The sequence below is a fragment of the Marmota flaviventris genome, chromosome 3, assembly GCF_047511675.1.
Source record: "Marmota flaviventris isolate mMarFla1 chromosome 3, mMarFla1.hap1, whole genome shotgun sequence".
Lineage (NCBI taxonomy): Eukaryota > Metazoa > Chordata > Mammalia > Rodentia > Sciuridae > Marmota > Marmota flaviventris.
Window position 1 is genome coordinate 84634116 of NC_092500.1, and position 19412 is coordinate 84653527.

A 19412-nucleotide genomic window follows, 5' to 3' on the forward strand; every position below is an offset into this window, starting at 1 on the left:
AAAGACTCTCAAAAAGGTCATTCCTAAGGTAGGCATTTGTCACATTGTCCCTTTACTTAGCTCTGGCATATTTATAATTGTTTGAGCTGAGACCTCACTTTGGTAATAATTATGTTGGCGCTTTGAAATGTTGATGGAAATTTAGGGGCTTTCTATTTTTCATTACTTTTTAGTCATTGTCTTGGTTTTTTTCTTCCTGTAAAATCTTTGAAAATTATGGTTTACATATAGAACCCAATTAGGAGCTCAGAAGAGTAATAATTACTTACATTAATGTAGGCAAAAACATATGGTGTCATGTGTAAATTGTGCAAGAGATGATCAAAATATGACCTATTTAATTAGAAGTATAAGACACTAAAGATGAAATGGTTATTTCATGAGAAAAATGAGGTAGTATAGAATTGTGTTTAATTTTATCTTTTAAAATAAATTATAACACACCCAAACAACAAAAAAGTGGCTATTGTAACTTCCTATATCTTTGTGATAATCACATAATATTAGGAATGAGGTTGCTGAGTTAGATCCTTCCATGGTGTACAGCATCAAGATGGTTTGTGTTTTCAGTAAGAAATGAAAATTCAATAGACTATTCCAGGAGGGGAAGAACTCGGACTAGACTAATATATGTTCACATGAGTGAGTTCTTTTGCACTAGGCTGTGTGTGCTCTTATTAACATTTTTACCTTCCAGTCCTTCAGACTGAATTTTGGAATGGTCCGTCTTTAATTTTTAAGCATTCACATGTATTGCTTGTTAGATTCCAACACAACTTCCTTCTTTCAGGATTATAACCATGGGAAATGAGTTTGTGTACTAAAAATACTTAATATTTCAGTAACATTGTTGTGAGAATATACAGCATACATGGGGCATCTTTGAATAGATGGCCCTTGGCACCAGATTTGATTAGTAAATGTAGTGATCTCTCATTCAATATCATTGATTCAAATGTTCATTCAAAACTTAATGTGTCAAGTTTTAGCTAGGTGTTGAAATCAATGGTCAGTCAAAAAGGCAAGCAAGCAAGCAAGTAAGCAAGCACAGTCCCTATCCTCATGACACTTACAATTTAATAGAATTAATGGAAGTCATTGAAAAATTGGTGTAAATCAATATAAAACTGAAGTATTTAGTGAAGTATGTAGTGCAATGAGAGGATTTAGTGGGAATTAACTTGGGAAGCCTGGAGAGGATGACTAAGGACGACATGTGAGTTGAAATCTGAAGGTTGATCAGGACTTAAGCAAGCAAGCCGGGAGGGCAGGGGCTGAAAGTAGGCCTGGCAGAGGGAATATACTGTGCTGATGTCTTGAAGCAGGGAGGAGTGTAATGGGATCCTCCAAGGTTTGAGTGGCATCAGGGAGATGTAGATTGGTTCAGAGGACAATGACAATAGTGGTTCAAGATCCATAGGTGTTAGCCCATAAATCTTCATCCAAGCCATACTGTGGTTTTAGCCTGTATTCAGGGAGGTGGAAATCAATGGGACATTATGTGAGGGGAGCACTTATCATGACGCCTGGTATTTCTTGAGTATTTAAAAAATATAATACTGAATTTTTATGAAACAATATGTTCAACATAATTCTAAATTATAATGCATAATAATATAGTGAAGACCCAGGAATCCTCCAGCCAGCTGTCCCCAAGCACTTGTGTCTGCCTGTGTGCTCTGGCCTTCCCCTCCAGAGACTAGTGGAAGCTTGCATTTTTAGTACTGCCCTACATGTCTTCTAGGGCTTACTTCCTCTCTTCTAGACACTGTGTTTCTAAGATTCACCAAGGTTGTTGTATGCTGTTGTGAGGCTCTTGTTCATTCATGTTTACATTCCATGCTGGCGATATGTCATATGTATCTGTTCATTTTCCCATCAGTGGTTATTTGAGGTTGACTCTCTGTGATTTCTGCTTGTTGTTTTGCCCTTGCTCTCAATGCTAACATGAATGTCTGGACGGGATGCTGTTGATCTGCTTGGGCACATGTTTCTCTGTGAGTGAAATTGTTGGATGAAAGCATATATCAATATGTTTTCTAAAGGGGTTGTTCCAATTTGCATTGCGACACTCTCGTCATTCATGTCTTATGTGGCACTGATTTTGTATTGTTTCTTAATTTTTGCCAATCTGTTGTGTGTGGAAATGGTGCTCAATAATCTTAATAATCTTCCCTGATTAGTCAAAGAATATGAGCATTTTCCCCACTTGTTGCCAATACATATTTATGTATATGAAATGCCAGTTTTAATTCCTTTGCCTGCTTTTCTGAGAGTATGCTTTAGTTATTGATTTGTAAGCATTCACCTTCATACGTCATGAACAGTAGTAGCCCTATGTTGTTTTGCAAGTCCCTGAATGCTGAGTGTAGATGCAAAAGGGGCAGCATGTGGTTATAGGAAGACTAGTTAGGAAGCACAGACTTCCTAATGAACCATCATTGCATGATGATAACTTTATAAATATATTTAATATATTGCTATGTTTCTTAGGTTAAAAATAAATATCAGAAGGGAAAACAGCTCTTTTCCTGCAGAATGTGAAATATTGGCTTTCCTTCTAACACTGCTTCAAGAAAAGCTGATCTAAATTATCTTCTGAAGATATCTGCTTTGTACATTTACCAGGGTGGTTGAAACCTATTGATGTGTAGGTGTTATTTTTATGAAACTGTAACATGCTGATCAAATTGGCTTCAGAGTAATCATCTACAGAATTAATGCTGTATTTAATTTGCTCTTTTAAAAACTTGTAGAAGGTCGGAACTGAGTATTCATGTTAACCGATAAAGCTATGCTGGTCTTTGTGCCACTGAGCATTGCCATACCCCATATATGTCATCAGTTATACAAATCTTCCCCAGACTGAAGCTTTTTTCCCTTTAATCATTAATTGCAATACCATAGCACATCTGTTTACTTAGCACTTATGGCTAAGAACAAAAATATAATTTTTAATCCTACAGTGTAGATATTATTATCCAGAGGTGGGGAAACTGAGTCTCATGGCAATTATGTATAATTCTTGCCATCACAAAGCTAGTAAATGCTGGACCCAGATCTGAATTAAGTCCACTGGTCTCCGAAATAGTATCCTTTCCACCAAAATATACCATCTTCCAATGCAAGAAGCTTTTATAAATTGAATTTATTATATCTTAAACTGTATATAGACATTATTTAATTCTTGATACGTCCGTTAGAAGCTGAGCCTGTGTAGAACTCTTCATTTCAGACTCCATAAATATTTTTCTCCTGTGTGAGGAGATTCTAAAACAATTGTTGAATTTATTAAAATTTAGCTTCTGGGCTGGGGATGTGGCTCAAGCGGTAGCGCGCTTGCCTGGCATGCATGCGGCCCGGGTTCAATCCTCAGCACCACATACAAACAAAGATATTGTGTCCGCCAAAAACTAAAAAATAAATATTAAAATTCTCTCTCTCTCTCTCTAAAAAAAAAAAAAAATTAGCTTCCTACTTTTGTCAAATATTTGCATTGATTGATAAGTAATACAAGTGATAGTTTACTCCCTGTCCTTTAGACACAATTTCTTTGTAGAATCTTTCTAGGGCGAAGTCTTTCTCTTGAATGTTTTGTGTGTGTGTGTGTGTGTGTGTGTGTGTGTGTGATGTTGTGGTGGGGTAAATTCCACCACATTTTTCCTTGCCAGCTATCCTCAGGCAGATGCCCCTCTCACAGCCCTGTGAGCAGCACTCTCTTAGTTATAGATGAGGAGATCCCAACTTGGAGCTGAAGGACTGCAAGAGACTCCATAGAAACAGGAAGTAAATATAGAGCAGGACAGGAAGTCAGTATAGAGCAGGATCTTACCTCCCTTTAAGTATTGTTCCTCACCTCCTGTCACACCACCTTCCAAAGTTGTACCCATGTATCAACCTTTACTAAATGATTGTGCAAACATAAGAGTCACATAGCATCCAAGGACAGAGCTTTAACACAGCAAACTGAATAGGCCTTTTTCTGTTGTCCAGGAGGAATACCCCTTCTCCATTGCAGTTCATATTGTTATTCAGATCAATGTCAGTTATGTCATTTATTCCCATCTCCTCCTGCCTTCTGCTTTCCCACTTTTGAGTTCTCTGGGAACTGCCATAAACCGAGTCCATTACTGAACTCATTGCAACGCAGTCTGCAGAAACTTTGAAATTACTACTTGAAATTCCATTTTCCTCAGCCCTCGGTGTGTGCACACGCTCACATTGGCAGCATGGACTCCATTTTTTCAGTCACAGATAGTATTCTGGTAGGTTTATCTGCTGTGTACCAGGGGATTATGGGCTTAATTCTGGTGTTGTGTGCCACTGCCAGTTGACTGTAGTTTTATGAGATAGTGATTTATGGTGTGTGAGTCTGGAAGTGTTTCTTCAGTAAGGAAATTATATCTAAAGCTGGTATGCACATCTCTGCTTGTTTACTCTCCTCTCAACTTTTTACCATTCTGTTCTGAAGATGAGATGAATATTGCTTACTCAGAGAACTAAACAATACAAGCAATAAAATTCATTCTCAAGTACTATTGGTGAAGGGTTACATAAGTCCTTAGCTTTTGAATTTAAACAGACTCTGTTTGTAAAATGGTTGAGGTGGGAGAGTTTGTTGAATTTGATGTCATTCAGTATGCTTCCTGGAATTCAAATACAGAAAGACTTTTATTATACCCCAAATAAAATAAATACAGTTTCCTTCACTCCTTATTGTTTATGGGGCACAGAATCATTCCCTAATAAAGCCTACTCAGCTACCCCATTTACCTTGAGGCTTGGATATTTGATAAACCTGCAGTGATTACTGAAGTCATTCATACCCAGCATCATCAATAAAATGCTTAAACATGATCATGTTCAAACATTTAAATTTCACAAATGGAATTCAATGATCTGATGAGGATTATCTATACTGAAAAACAGTACTGAATGTCTCAGCTATACATATCTAAACATTGCTTTAGCACATGATGCAGAATTATTTTTTGTACCCCCATTCTTGTTCTTGATGCATGGTAGAAATGTAACGAATGTCTTTATGATTACAAAAAACAAGGAGAAAGGTAATTTGGAAGTAGACTTCCATTGTGGTATATGAATAATTGGTTCTAAAATTTTCCAGTCTTTTATTTTTTCACAAGGCCCTTTAGTAGCATTGTTGAGGCATCCATATGTTTTTCAGGATTATAATGATTATCATTGTGCTGATGAAGAACATCTTGTGAATATATATAACAACTGCTGTTGAAATGTGTGTTTCTCATCTTAAAATAGCTGGTCAAAAGCAACAGAGAAAGAGATGGGCACCCACTACTCGGACTGAGACCAAGACATCCAAACCATTAGAAAGCTACATTATAGGAGATTTACCACATGTCCTCAAAGCAATTCCCTAAAGAGGCAGTTGATTATAATGATGGACCTGATATAATTCCATTAGGTTGCAGTTATTACAATTAATTTCTTTAAAATGAGATATGGACCTTTTCCCCCCTGGGAATTCAAATGTGGGAAAATATCTAATCAGATGTACTATCATTAAATCAAAAGGTTATGGAAACACCAATTATGCTACTACCTTATTTAATGTTAAAATGACACTGTGGGGAGTAGAGGCACATACAATCACCTCCTCACAGATCTTGACCAAGCTGATTAGTAGCTAAACAATAATCTTTAAGGAAAAATCCTAAATTAAACATCTTTAGTTTGTAATTTTTATTCTCTTTTGAATTTCCATTTGAGGCTTTAGTTTTTTAAACTGCTGGTTAGGGTGTCCCTTCTTCATAATGTTGTGATTATGTTGTCCACAATGGAAAAAAAAATAAGAGTATTTTCCCAAAGGGATGGGAACAGATGTGAAATCGGTTCTTCAAATGTTGCATCCTTGAAGTCTTCATTCCTAAGGCTATTAACTTCTGTTAAGGCAAACAATATTATGTTTTCTCAAAAGCAAAAGAAAATCTTTAGTCCTTTCTAGGATTAATAATTTTTTATTTTCCTCTCCATCCATGAAAGGCTGTAACTTCTGAGTTGCTTAAGTTTTGATACATTGGACTCAACTTAACAGGGAGTGGCCAGGAAAAAACCAATTCTCCTAGATATTCACAGACTGTCAGCATGACTTCTCTGGCCACAAAAGATGTCTTTTTATGGAGATATTTTGTTGTAATTTCAGAAGGTGGTTGTTAGTTATCTTGGCTACAGTGCATTTAGCACATCTGGGATGTGTTCGCATAAAGACGTTGGCTAAAAGCAGTGTCTTGTGGCCTGGGATTGACTCTGACACTGAAAAGACTGTAAAGAACATTCCTGGCTAGTTGGCCTAACCCAACAAAGACACCTTCCGTGGGAGGCCCAGTCAGGAATTCATTTTGGATTTGAACAACCAGTACAGAAGTGGACCTTCTCAATTGTAGTAGAATTCTTTTCAAAATAGCTTAATGTGCTTTTAGTTTTTTCCTGAATTTCCCAAATTGTGTCTGAGACAATCATTTACAGTGTTGGCACCAGAATTTCTGACAAGGGTTCTACAATTACTTTATTTGAGTTAAAGTAATTTTGGGGGAATGACTCACATCTAAACAACTACCACAGTAACCCATCACAAGCAGCACAGGCCACCAGGAAGCCCCAAGGCAAACTGTGACACAGACTTGCTTCTCATCCAGCAAATCAGAACTTGATAAATGACAACATAAGTTGGTTCTGCTGAACTGGTGATGTGGCACTATTGGAGTTTTCCATTCTTAAGGGAGAACGATTAAGATGCAGCAGAATCCTGCTCAATCTACATCTCATTTGGTTTTAGCACCAGAGTTTGTCTTACTTGAAAACTATGTTTGAACCAATGTAGAATTATTTTTTCCAACTTTAGTTGAAGTTGTAAGATACATTTTGAAGGGGGGGGGGTGGTACTGGGGATTGTACTCAGGGGCACTCGACCACTGAGCCACATCCCCAGGCCTAATTTGTAGTTTATTTAGAAATAGGGTCTCACTGAGTTGCTTAGCACCTCACTTTTGCTGAGGCTCGCTTTGAACTCACAATATTTCTGCCTCAGCCTTCCGAGCTGCTGGGATTATAGGCGTGCACCACTGCACTTAGCATAAGATACATCTTATATAGTGAAATATATGTATGCTTTGGACTGATTATTATATGCATGTTTTAGACCGACAAATATCTAATTCCAAGGACTGGTTATTATTGGAAAACTTAGGCAATTTATCATTTATTATTTTTACTTTTTTGTTAGATCTTTATTTTACTTTGTGGGAAGGTTTGGTATAAAGTGAGAAGAAGTATATGAAAGGATGAAGTTGTAAGCTGTTCTATGATCTGGATAATATTAATACTAGCATGGAGAGCATCAGATACATAAAACTTACACAACACTTTGTACATGTTGGGAACTGTCCCAAATATTTTATGTAATTTTAACTATTTAATGCCAGAGAAACCCTATGATAGTAGGTGCTATAATAATTTCATTTGATTGAAGGAAAGAGGGCCAGAGTGGTGAGGTAACTTCTATAAGAGCCCCCAGTGTTTGCAGCATTAAGAACAGAGATAGAGGGAAGCTACCCCTTTCTATGATATTCTGAGTGTTACACAGAATAGTTAGAAAATAATCTGATGAGGCTAGAATTGCATAAGAAGAATGTTGCTCATTTGACTTCTGTGTTTATCATTCTGATAGATACTTGTGATTTTATTTTCCTGAAGAAAACTTTAAAATATTGACAAATATAAGCATTATTTTAGTTTATTGCAGGACAGTTCTGCTCCATGATTGATTTTAAACAGTTTATTCTTCTAACAAGTTACAGAGAATTTTTAAAGGGTAAGAAGTAGTTTTACTTTTCTTCTTCTTTTTTAATAAAATGATATTTGTTTCTTGGAATAGTGTGATTAAAAGAAGTGAGTAAGATCCTTACAAAGACTAAAACAAAAGTAGATCATAAGGATCCAGGCTTCTACCCATATTCGGTTGTCTTCCAGACACCAATTCTGATTTGACCTGTGCAATTTCAAAAAAAGAGGCTGGATCTTTCCACCTGACAGTTATATTCATTAGGGATGCACAAATTGTATCATGCAGGATCTGTGGGGGTGAGATTAGGTCAGCAAACTGTACTACCCTGGGTACAAACCAGCGCTTCAGTTCATATGAGCTCATGTTTTTCATCCCAATTATAACTTCAACCCCATTGTTAATGAGTCTAAAGGCATCACCTTCTGCTATAATGAGATACACAGGAAAAGCCCACTTGATTCCAAAGAAATGTTTTATTTTTCTTTCCCTTTTGAAAGGACTGTTCTTCAGCCATATAGTACTAATTCAACTCAAAGGACTTTCTCATAAAACACCCACACACACCATAGGTATTGACCATTTTAATTTCTCATGTCTCCGCCAGATAGCCTTCTTAGGTTTTATAAGGAAAAGTAGAGTCGTATTCAGTGAGGGAATAGCTCTTATATCTCACTACTTCTTGTGAGACTAGTCATCTCCTTTACTTAATACACTCCATATGGAAAAGTCTTCAAGGAAAAAAACATGAAATAAAGAGCCATTATAGGTGTTTGCGTTCCAAGAATTAAATCAATAAAAGTCACTATAAAGATAAACACCTGCCATCACTGAATGTCTTCTAAAATTCCTGGCACAGAGCATTTAGGACATGTTGTTCCCCGTGCACAGGTCAGTCTGTTCCATGAGCATGGCTTAGAAGTGCACGTGTGCATGTGAAACCTTCTCAGAATCGACTACTGTGCTTACTCAAGACCTAGCACACGGCTCATTGTAAACTCTTGGAGAGGAAGGTTATATCTTATTCTCATAGGATAATGTCTAAAATAATCAGCACCTAATGAATATTTGTAGAATGAAGAAGACAGGACCTGTCTATTAGTAATGATGTGAGCCAAGAAAGGCATAGAAAACTTTAAGAAATGATCACATAGTTCAGTTTGTTAAAATATAATGTCTGAAGACACAGACCATTGTCAAGTTCAGGTGGGGGGTAAATACATGATTCAGTAAATTTGAAGCCTAAATGACTAGAATAATTATTATCTCTTTAAAATAAATAGAAATCTACAGGAAACCATGTTTAACAGAGAATGAAAATTGAGTTTGAGGTGCCTGTAGAATGGCAGTCAGAGATGAGAAACAGATTGAGCAGCTTAAGAGAGCAAGGTCAAGGCTGGAGGAGACACAGTTGGCCTTCAGATCTGCAGAAGCGATTGCGCAATCAAGGATCAGATGAAATTGCAGATGGGGAAGGGAAAACAGAGAGGCAAGCACAACAAAAGAAATGAGGGCAAAGCTTGAGAACCAGAGAAGGAGAGACAACCAAAGCATGAAAGAGAGAAAGAGTGATAAGAGACACGTGTCACTACATAAATTGAGGTGTGCTTGGGGGAGGGTTGTACAGGAATGGGAAATGGCTTGGATTTTGTAATCAAGAGTAGAGATTAGATCAGCTGCCTTCCCTGCAGGATAGGAGTGACACCTTAGTAGTTACATTAATTTAAATAGTTTAAACAAGTGTGGTTTTTAAAAAAAAAAATATATATATATATATATATAAAATGAAGGAACATTTTATTATTAAGTATACAGGAGTCAAAAAGTTGATGCCATGATTTTATTCTCTTTTAATGCTGAGTAATGTTCCCTATCCATTCATCTACTGAAGGGCATCTGGGTTGGTTCCACAATTTAGGTATTGTGAATTGTGTTGCTATAAATGTTGATATGGCTTTGCCCCTATAGTATTCTGTTTTAAGTCCTTTGGGTATAAACCAAGGAGTGGGATAGCTGGGTCAAATGGTGGTTCTATTCCAAGTTTTCCAAGGAATCTTCATACTGCTTTTCCAGATTGGCTGTACCAAGTTGGTGCAGTCCCACCAGAATAGCCAAAGCAATCCTTAGCAAGAAGAGTGAAGCTGGTGGCATTACTATTCCAGACCTTAAACTATACCACAGAGCAATCGTAACAAAAACAGCATAGTATTGGCACCAAAATAGACCTGTAGACCAATGGTACAGATTAGAGGACACAAAGACTAACCCACATAACTACAGTTATCTTGTATTAGACAAAGGCGCCAAAAACGTACATTGGAGAAAAGACAGCCTCTTCAACAAATGGTGCTGGGAAAACTGGAAATCCACATGTAACAAAATTAAACCTCTATCTCTCACCATGCACAAAACTCAACTCAAAGTGGATCAAGGACCTAGGAATTAAACCAGAGACCTTGTGCCTAATGGAAGAAAAAGAAGGCCCAAACCTCCATCATGTTGGATTAGGCCCCAACTTCCTTAATAAGACACCTGTAGTGCAAGAATTAAAACCAAAAATCAATAAATGGGTTGGATTGAAACTAAAAAGCTTCTTCTCAGCAAAAGAAACAATCAGTGAGGTGAATAGAGAGCTTACAGCTTGGGAGCAAATTTTTACCCCTCACACATCAGATAGAGCACTAATCTCTAGGGTATATAAAGAACTAAAAAAGCTAAACACCAAAAAACAAACAAACAACAACAACAACAAAAAACAAATAACCCAGTCAATAAATGGGCCAAAGAAATGAACAGACAGTTCTCAGAAGAAGATATACAATCAATCAACAAATATATGAAAAAATGTTCAGCATCTCTAGCAATTAGAGAAATGCAAATCAGAACTACTCTAAGATTTCACCTCACTCCAGTCAGAATGGCAGCTGTGTAAAAATGTGGATGTGTAACCGATGTGATTCTGCAATCTGTATTTGGGGTAAAATTGGGAGTTCATAACCAACTTGAATCTAATGTATGAAATATGATATGTCAAGAGCTCTATAATGTTTTGAACAACCAATAAAAAAAAAAATAAAAAAGAAAAAAAGAACTCCAGAATATAAAATAATAATAATAATAATTTAATACATCTAAATCTAGTAGTAATTTCTGAAATCAATTTAACAAAACAAATGAAAAATTCTTTGTGACTTTACCAAATGCATTTTATAGAGCTGTTCAGTTTTATTGAAACAGCCAAATTATTAAAGATTTGAATTAGCCAATTTATTTCTTTGTTTAGAATCTGAATGCATGATTTTTTTTCTTACTAATTGTTTTTGATGAATTTCCAAAGCCTTGGGGGAAAAAAAGCTTTTACTTTCAATCTTTATTTTGAATAAAATTATTTTCATGTCAAAAAAAATAAAAAATAAAAATAAAAAAATAAATAAAAATAAAAATAAATAAAAAAAAAGAATACAAACAACAATAAGTATTGGTGAGGATGTGGGGATAAACAAGTATTCTTTAAATAGTATTTTAAGACCATTCTTTCTATTAAATTAATAATAACCTCTAAAGGAGATTTGGAGTTATTGTATTTCTTTTTTTTCTGTTTTGGTACTGGGGGGTTACCACTGAGCTACATCCCAGCCAGCCCCATTCCCCCACCCCGCCACCTTTGGTTATTTTCTTAGAGAGTGTCTTGCTAAGTTGCTGAGACTGGCCTCCAACTTGCTACACTCCTGCCTTAGCCTCCTGAGCCACTGGGATTTCAGATGTGTGCATTTCTTATACATGTGAAAGAAATTGTATTTTAAAATATTACATATAAAACATTCTATAATCAGTACAAAGTTGGAGACTTAGGAATTTTTGAATTGCATGTTTTATAAAGAAATACAAGGTCTTTTGCCCACTGTCTTTTGAGTAAAACTTCTTAGAGTCTGAATATAATTCATTGTTTTATCAAGCTTAATTTCTGAGTGGCTGATGTATACCCAGTTTCCCCCCAACTCTTTTAATAAGCTTTTCTAACTAAGTCTTTGTGTTTTAATTCTTGGGGTGTTTGTCATTCTGTGTTATCTTTAGGAACTACTGATATTCTTACCAACACTGGGACCTCCAGTTTTTATAGTATTTGTGATTTTTCTGGTACAATCTACCATATTTTATTTCTGGAATAAGAAAACTTATTTTTAAAATTGCTTTATTGAGGTATGACCAGCATATAAAAAATATTTATATTTAATATATATAGGTTGATGAGTTTAATTAGGGTAAATCTGTGAAACCAACTCTATAGTCTAGGTCATAAGCCCATTCATCAGTTCCAAGTTTCTGCCCTTCTTCATTTGTTATAAGAAGTAAAATTATTATTTTGGTACATATTTATGATTTTTTGCCTCAGAAAATATTATTTGATATATAATTAAAATATCCATATCACAATATTTTCCATAAAATATACCTTATGTGGCATTTTAATATACTGAGATTTTCTACTTTCATTAGAAAAAGACACAATAACTAACACTTTTCCTATTTTCTTATTAGGGTAGCATATTAAGAAAAATACTCCTGAATCGATACTTCAAAGGTGATTATGGAGTTGGTATGAATGGACACCTGACAGGAAACTACGCCAAAATTGCACAAGTGGGAGGTGAGGCTTCTCTGTTTTTTCATTTTAGGATTCTCATGACATTTTTTTTTATGTCAGTCTTTCGTATTTCACTTGAATGGCACAAATATAATATATTCATTTAAAAAGCACTCTTAACAACCTTTGTGCAGTTTGGGGTTCATGAAAAAAACAGATTTGAACATTGTAATTGATTTTGCCTTGTGATTTTGAAAAAAATAAGTAAATTAAGTATGTAAATGAAGGACAAAAAAGCTATTTTTTTCTGTTTTCTTAAGAAAAAAATTTAATTACACTAAAGTACAGGTGTCTGACCTTTAGCCAAAAGTTCCATTTTTATACACCTTTGTTAATTTTCAACTCAGTTTCCATTATATTGAATTATGTAGGAAAAAAGGCTCAATGTTAAATATTTTTTATGTTGTAAGGATTTGAAAACATTGCATGCTAGTGTGTCTGCAGTTAAAGTTTGTTTGTTTGTTTTCCCTAATCACAGGAAGCTTTTCTGGACAAGATTCAGATAAGACCGGGATTTCAATGTCTGATATCCAGTCTCTGCTGGATAAAGAGGGTGCATCGGAACTTGTCATTGATGTTATAGTAAACACCAAAAACGACAGGATTTTTTCAGAAGGCATTTTACTCGGCATTGCCTTGCTTGAAGGAGGAAATTCACAAACACAGGTGCCTGTTTATCAATCATGGGCCTTACATTTGTTATTTGTATTTCTTCTTTACTTATCATAGCAACCAAACAACAAACAAAAGGAAGAACCTCACATTTTCCTTATAAATTTATTTAATTTGATGTAAAAGCTACAGAACTTCACAAATTATTCCATAAAGCAGAACATCCTAAGAAACATCAGTCTGACATTAGATCAGGAATTCTGCTACAGTGAACGATATGCTCACCTGCACACAGAGGATCTGACCACCTTCTCCAGAAGGTACACACTTCCCTTGGTAACTCCTGCCAAGTTGCACACAGGCCCCTCCACGCCCACAGGCAATTGGGCTTGCTAGCCTGGGATCTGGGAAGTGTTCCCAGAAAACAAGGCTGCCCTCTGGCCTTGCTGCTGCTCAGTAACCTGATCTTTCTAGATTTGCCTGGGTGAACAAGCAACAATGTAACAACTGCAACTCATTGGAGTCCGAAACCCACTGTCCCTCTTCATAGCAAGCAGAAGCCACATCTGATTCAAATCTGGGATACTTTGCTTTAGCTAGCCATTGAATATGTCGAACAACAGGAACTTTACTATAGGACACATCCAATGGTGAAGCTTTAGGAACAAAGGCCTCATGAATAGCAAATGGCACAGTGACAAAAACAAAAACAAAATCATCTCCAAACAATGATATTTCTTAGTGGGGAAAAAAGAAAAGTGTTGAAAGTTCCCATGGTACTAAAGCTACAGCACAGATTCCTCTGAAGGAGCTTGAAGCAGTAGGTAATGGAGGGATTTGAGTGGATTTTCTTGGAAATTATCTCATCTTCTCCTACCAGATATTCAGTTGGGAGTTTCTGAATAATTATCTAGGCTACTCCATTAAATGTAGACATACGATAGGAGTGAAGGATTTCTTGACATCTCTAGAAGTGATTCTTAGGCTTAACAGTATGTTCTGGAATCCTCTGTCTGGACCACTGAGGGTTATCAGATGGGATCATTCTTCATCCTCTGTGCATATTTGTACTTACTTATGTCTTCATATTGTTGGAGAATAAGCCAATACCAGTCAGAAACTGCATATTCCACTTTTTCAATTCCTGGCAAGGTAGATAAAGATTTCCTAGATTCCTTCATAACCAAAACATATTTTAGTCCTTATTTTCTTGACATTTCTGTGGCATTTTGTCACTGGTGACTTTCGTTTTTCTTCTTGAGACTTTTTCATGCCTTGGTCTTGGGATACCCCCTTCTCCAGCTTCTCCTCCCACCTTCTACCATTTCTTCTTAGCATTCTGTGAAGATTCCTCTTCTTCTGATTAACTCCTGAATCCTGACATTTCCCCAGTTTCTTTGGACCCTCCTCTTTTATTCTACTTGATCCCCAACTGAATCTCATTCATGTTCACATCTTTAATTTCTGCTCTATGCTGATGATTCTCAGTTCACTCACTGAAGTCCTAGATGCTGCATCTAAGTATCTTCCAGAGATCTTTACAAGATGTTGAACAAGTATCAACACATTCCAAATGGAATCCACTATTATTCTCTACATGCCCATTCCTCCCTGTGCATTGTCTCTTTTGATGACTAGCACTGCATCTATTAAGCTGTCTACACAGAAATCAAAAGCCAGGGGCTGTGGTTGTGGCTCAGCAGTAGAGCACTCACCTAGCATGTGTGAGGCACTGGGTTCAATCCTCAGCACCACATAAAAAATAAATAAATAAATAAATAAATAAATAAATAAAGCTTTGTGTCCACCTATAACTAAAACAAATATTTTAAAAAGAAAGAAAGAATTTCAAAAACCAGCCTTCACCTTAACTTACCCTCACTCACCCTCACTCTCTTCCTGGATATCCCAGGATGATCAACCTCTGTGATTCTGTCCTCTTAACATCTTTCATATCCATACTTTATTTTCAACCCCTGCTTGTCCAACCCTCCTACATATCCTTCTTATATTTTAATGAATTGTGAGGAGAAGCCTTCCAAGAAGTATCCTTGCTTCTAGTTTTGCTCTTCTCCAAATCATTCTCCCTATTTCTTCCAAGGATATCTTTCCAAAACCTATTATTGCCTTGCTTCTGATCATTACCTGCCCGGCAAAGGCAGACTCCCTACTCTAGTCCATCAGAGCCTTCATGATTGAATCCTGTCAACTTTTCCAACTTCCCACTTCCTCCCTCTGTCCTTTCTCTTTCACGCCAGCTACACTAAACTCTTCAGCTCCCCAAATATGTGATTTTTCATGCTTTCTCTTTACCTCAATAGATTTCTCATGGAAGCCTTTTCTGACTCCATGTCCCTTTGGGCGGAATTGATTGCTAGTTGCTGAAGGGCCCTCTGTGACCTGCAGACATCTTTAGCAGTACTGCCGCGTTATTGTGAGCTTAAGACTCTAATAAATTAAAAATCCTTAAAAGTCGAGATCACATGTTCTTCTTTATGTCTGGCATTATATCTGACTCTATCTAAGAGTACAATAAGTGCTCAGGAGTGAATGTATCTACAAATGGTCCCAGTCAAATTCTTCCTCATTCATAGTCTTTCTTGTCTGGCTGGGGCATTTGGCAACTGCTCCCTTATCTGAACTTCCCTAGCACTGGTTCTTTAATTCTTACTTGCTGCTTTGCTTGTGCTACCTTTTTTTTTTTTAATTTTTTAATTTGTACTGCACCCTCTCTAATAAAATTCAACTTCTTAATATAGAAGATCCGGTGGTATTCTTTGTATCTATAGTCTTTTACAGCTATTTAATGGATATTTGTTGATGAAAGAGTATTAAATTACACTTGTATGTAAAAAGTTTCTTATAAGATGACCTATGGCAATCTCATTTGCTAGGCTTCCCCTTGGTCAGGTTCTTCAATTAAGTACATCATTGTGTCACCTAAATGTCATCTGTGTCCATCTGGCCTCAGAGGTCTAGTTGATATCAGCTGGAATCCTGAACCCTGCACTATTATAGACTGAAATGCATCCCTCCCAAGGCTCCTGCCAGTCCCCTGGGGGTTTTACATTCTCACTGTTTCCTTAGTCACCAGTATCCTGCATTTTAGTTCATGGATTATCTTGGCAGCTCTCCTTCTATTATTGAGATATGAATCAGAGCCCCTTCCTTAATTTCTACCTTCCTAACTATAGAAATCAATTTATGTGTTTAACATACTTTATTAAAGATTGGTTGGTGGATGATAGAAAAACTCACATTTCAATTTCAAATACTAATCATAACAATAGGAAAGAGAAATATCTGCTAAATCCCAGGCACCACTCTTGGTGGTTTGTTCTCCAACAACCCATGAGGCAATATGAATTCTTACAGAAGAAGAAACAGATAGTTCCAAACTCACACAGCTATTTGGTAGAGTCAGGATTTGAACCCGTGCAGTCTGACTCCAGATTCTGTAATCTTAGCCACAATAAACACCTCCTTTCTAGAAATAACCTTCTATATCCTCAGCCCTGGAAGTGTCACTGGCTGGCTCACCTTGCGTCATACCCTTGTCCTCTCTTGTGTTTCTAGTTCATTATTTCACTTCTCTTCTCAGCCCTTCCATTTTCAGTCTGCCTCCTCTTCTTTGGGGCCAAATCCTTCCTCTGTCACACAAATGTGTTTATCCATTACCTTTGGCTCCTAAAAAAGGACCTGGCTTTCCCCCTTATACACTCTGCAGCTCCCTAAGATACTTTCCCAAGCAGAAACAATATCTTTATTGTTAAATCCTTACCTGTCTGTTGAGATTATAAAATTGTCTATGAAACATACTTTTAATTTTCTTAAACTCATGCTGTTCAGTATTGTAGATCCCTGGGTTTTAAAAGGTATTGTCTATGTAAATGATCTATTGTTTTGAGTTTATATTGCTATTTTATAATTTAGTGGTTTGGAGTCAGTATCTAGATTTAAATCCTTGCTCTACTACTTACTCGTTATGTAATATTGGGCAAGTCACTTACCTTTGCTAAATCTCATTTTATTAATCTATAAAATGGCAAAAGAGCATCTGGTGCATCATACTGTTGGACTGAAGGTGCCCATGATGTGATATGAGTGAAAGATCTATATCAACTGTAAAACCCTGTTTCAGTAGAGCCACAACATTTCCATATCTTCTTTACTAATATATTGGGACCTCCTTCCACATTCTAACCATATTGTTTCAAAATTTTAGGGCTTAAGCTTCAGCTTAATTTGTGGAACCACAGAGATCTGTGAACGCTGTGTTTATCCTTTGAACCAACAGAACCAGCTTGGCTGTTGGGCTGTGGTTGCTATGGTTACTGTGACTTTTGGCCTGCTGCCTTAAGGGTTGCTCACCCTCCACTTGGGAGCGTCCTCTTGTGTGGGTGGAGTAGGCATCTTATGCTTCTAAATTCACTGTGCATATGTGCATTGCCCACATAGAAAATTGCAAAACCCGATGCCGTTGGAGTCTCACATGTCCCAAGACCTGTAGGTCATGGTTCCAGGCACTCCTTTAGGAGAGCGTATCTGAAACAGTCAAATTCCCCAAAATGGCCTGTTTAGATTTTCTTATTTTGGACTATGGACAGTTCTCCTTGATCTAGAAAACATTGTTTATATATATATGTTTTCTTTACACTACCTCTTGTTAAGCTTACAAAAATCTCTTTTTTATCATTATAGTTACATGATTATTATCTTCACTAAATTTTTACTATATTTCTCTTATTTATGTTGTGACTATCTCATAGATTTATTATTAATAGTTTATGATTTCTCCACCCATTTCAAATTCTACCTTCTCTGGAGTACATCACCTTTCCTATCTCTTACCCCTTCTTCTGAATACTTCCATAAGACATTGATCAGACAATGATTAGAGTACATATTTCTAAGGCTCAGTATTTCCACATCTTACTAAGATAATTTTATCATATTTTTGATGTTGAATCCTTTCTACATCATTATTCACTATAGAGCAGGATTTATTTTAAATTGGATTTGTCCTAGACCCCATGTGAAGCAATGTAACTAATGAGTACTGAAAAAACTTAGTGCCTATTTATCAGTAGGTTCCTATGAGTGAGGTTGTCATGGTAACCATTCTAAATTAAATGTACTTTAATTTAGATAAAGAGAAAAATAACTCTTCATAACTTAACATAAGCTCATATTTTAAACAGGGTAAACATTGGACTTATGGATTTTTTTTTTTTTTAAGATTACAAACCCATGAGTGCAGGGATTGTGGTTGCTTTTCCTTTTTTGTTCTATCTTTAGCACTAGGTAGAGCTGGCACACAGTAGGCATTCAGTAAATATGTGTTGAATCAAGGTGTGACTTTATAAAAACATAAAAATCAAAAACTCTTTTCATACAACATCTTATAATAACCTTATAATTTAAAAAATATAATCAGTAAGAATAACAGAAATAACACATTAAAATATGTCTCTTAGTAGAAAGTGCTAAGTAAATAACTAGCTATTATTAGTTCTCATTAACTAGTACAAGAGACTGAAGGCTGTCAATTTATGAAGTAATAATGGGTAGCATTTTAAATATGTGCTTTTATCTATAATGCTTATGTTCACTTCCTGCATGAAAACAACTATTCTTCTCCTCTTGGGTATTGATATCTTAAACTATGTTTTCTTTCAGAGTTCCTTCTACAAGCAGTTGCATGAACAAAAAAAGTCAGAAAAATTCTTCAAAGTTCTCTATGATCGAATGAAGGCGGCTCAGAAAGAGATAAGATCAACAGTGACAGTGAACACCATCGATCTAGGGAGCAAAAAGAGGGATGAGGACAGTGAGTTGATTACATCCGGCCCACGAGTGAGAGGTAAAGAACTCTTTGGCTCTTGGGGAGAAGAGGGTGAGAGAAGAGAAGGTGATGTAGCCTTTAAATGTCTCTTGTCCTTATCATCTCCTTTATCTTGGCCTAATTATCGCCTCTTTGGCTCTGAACGTGAACTTCCATCCATAAAGAGTTTTGGTCATGGGCCTTGCAGGAGCAAACTTAGATGAGGTTTAATCAGTGTGAAGCAATCGGTGACATGAGAACTCTTTGATTTTACTGTGGCATGTGTGGTACACAACAACTGCCTAAAACCTTTAGAGTCACCATGAAAATTTAAGATTTGGAACAAAATTGGTAGCATTAAACTCTATATAACAAAAAAATCTTGGTATTTGAAATAAAAAAAATTATCACCATATTAATTATAAGTCATAAAGATGTTAACATTTTGAAGTTTGTCATATTTTCCCAACCTTCTTGTATGTAATAAATTCATAGATTGTGTGTGTATC

At 36.3% G+C, this 19412-nt stretch overlaps 1 protein-coding gene across 2 annotated transcripts in view; it reads left to right on the forward strand.

Annotated features, from left to right (window-relative positions):
- The window catches only part of Itpr2 (inositol 1,4,5-trisphosphate receptor type 2), a 481279-nt gene that overhangs the window by 312696 nt on the left and 149171 nt on the right, over positions 1-19412 (forward strand). For both annotated transcript variants that reach the window (XM_027934069.2, XM_071610047.1), the window contains 3 exons: positions 12362-12470; positions 12946-13133; positions 18759-18942. In XM_027934069.2, the coding sequence (XP_027789870.1) occupies positions 12362-12470; positions 12946-13133; positions 18759-18942 (481 nt within the window). The remainder of the gene's footprint in view (positions 1-12361; positions 12471-12945; positions 13134-18758; positions 18943-19412) is intronic.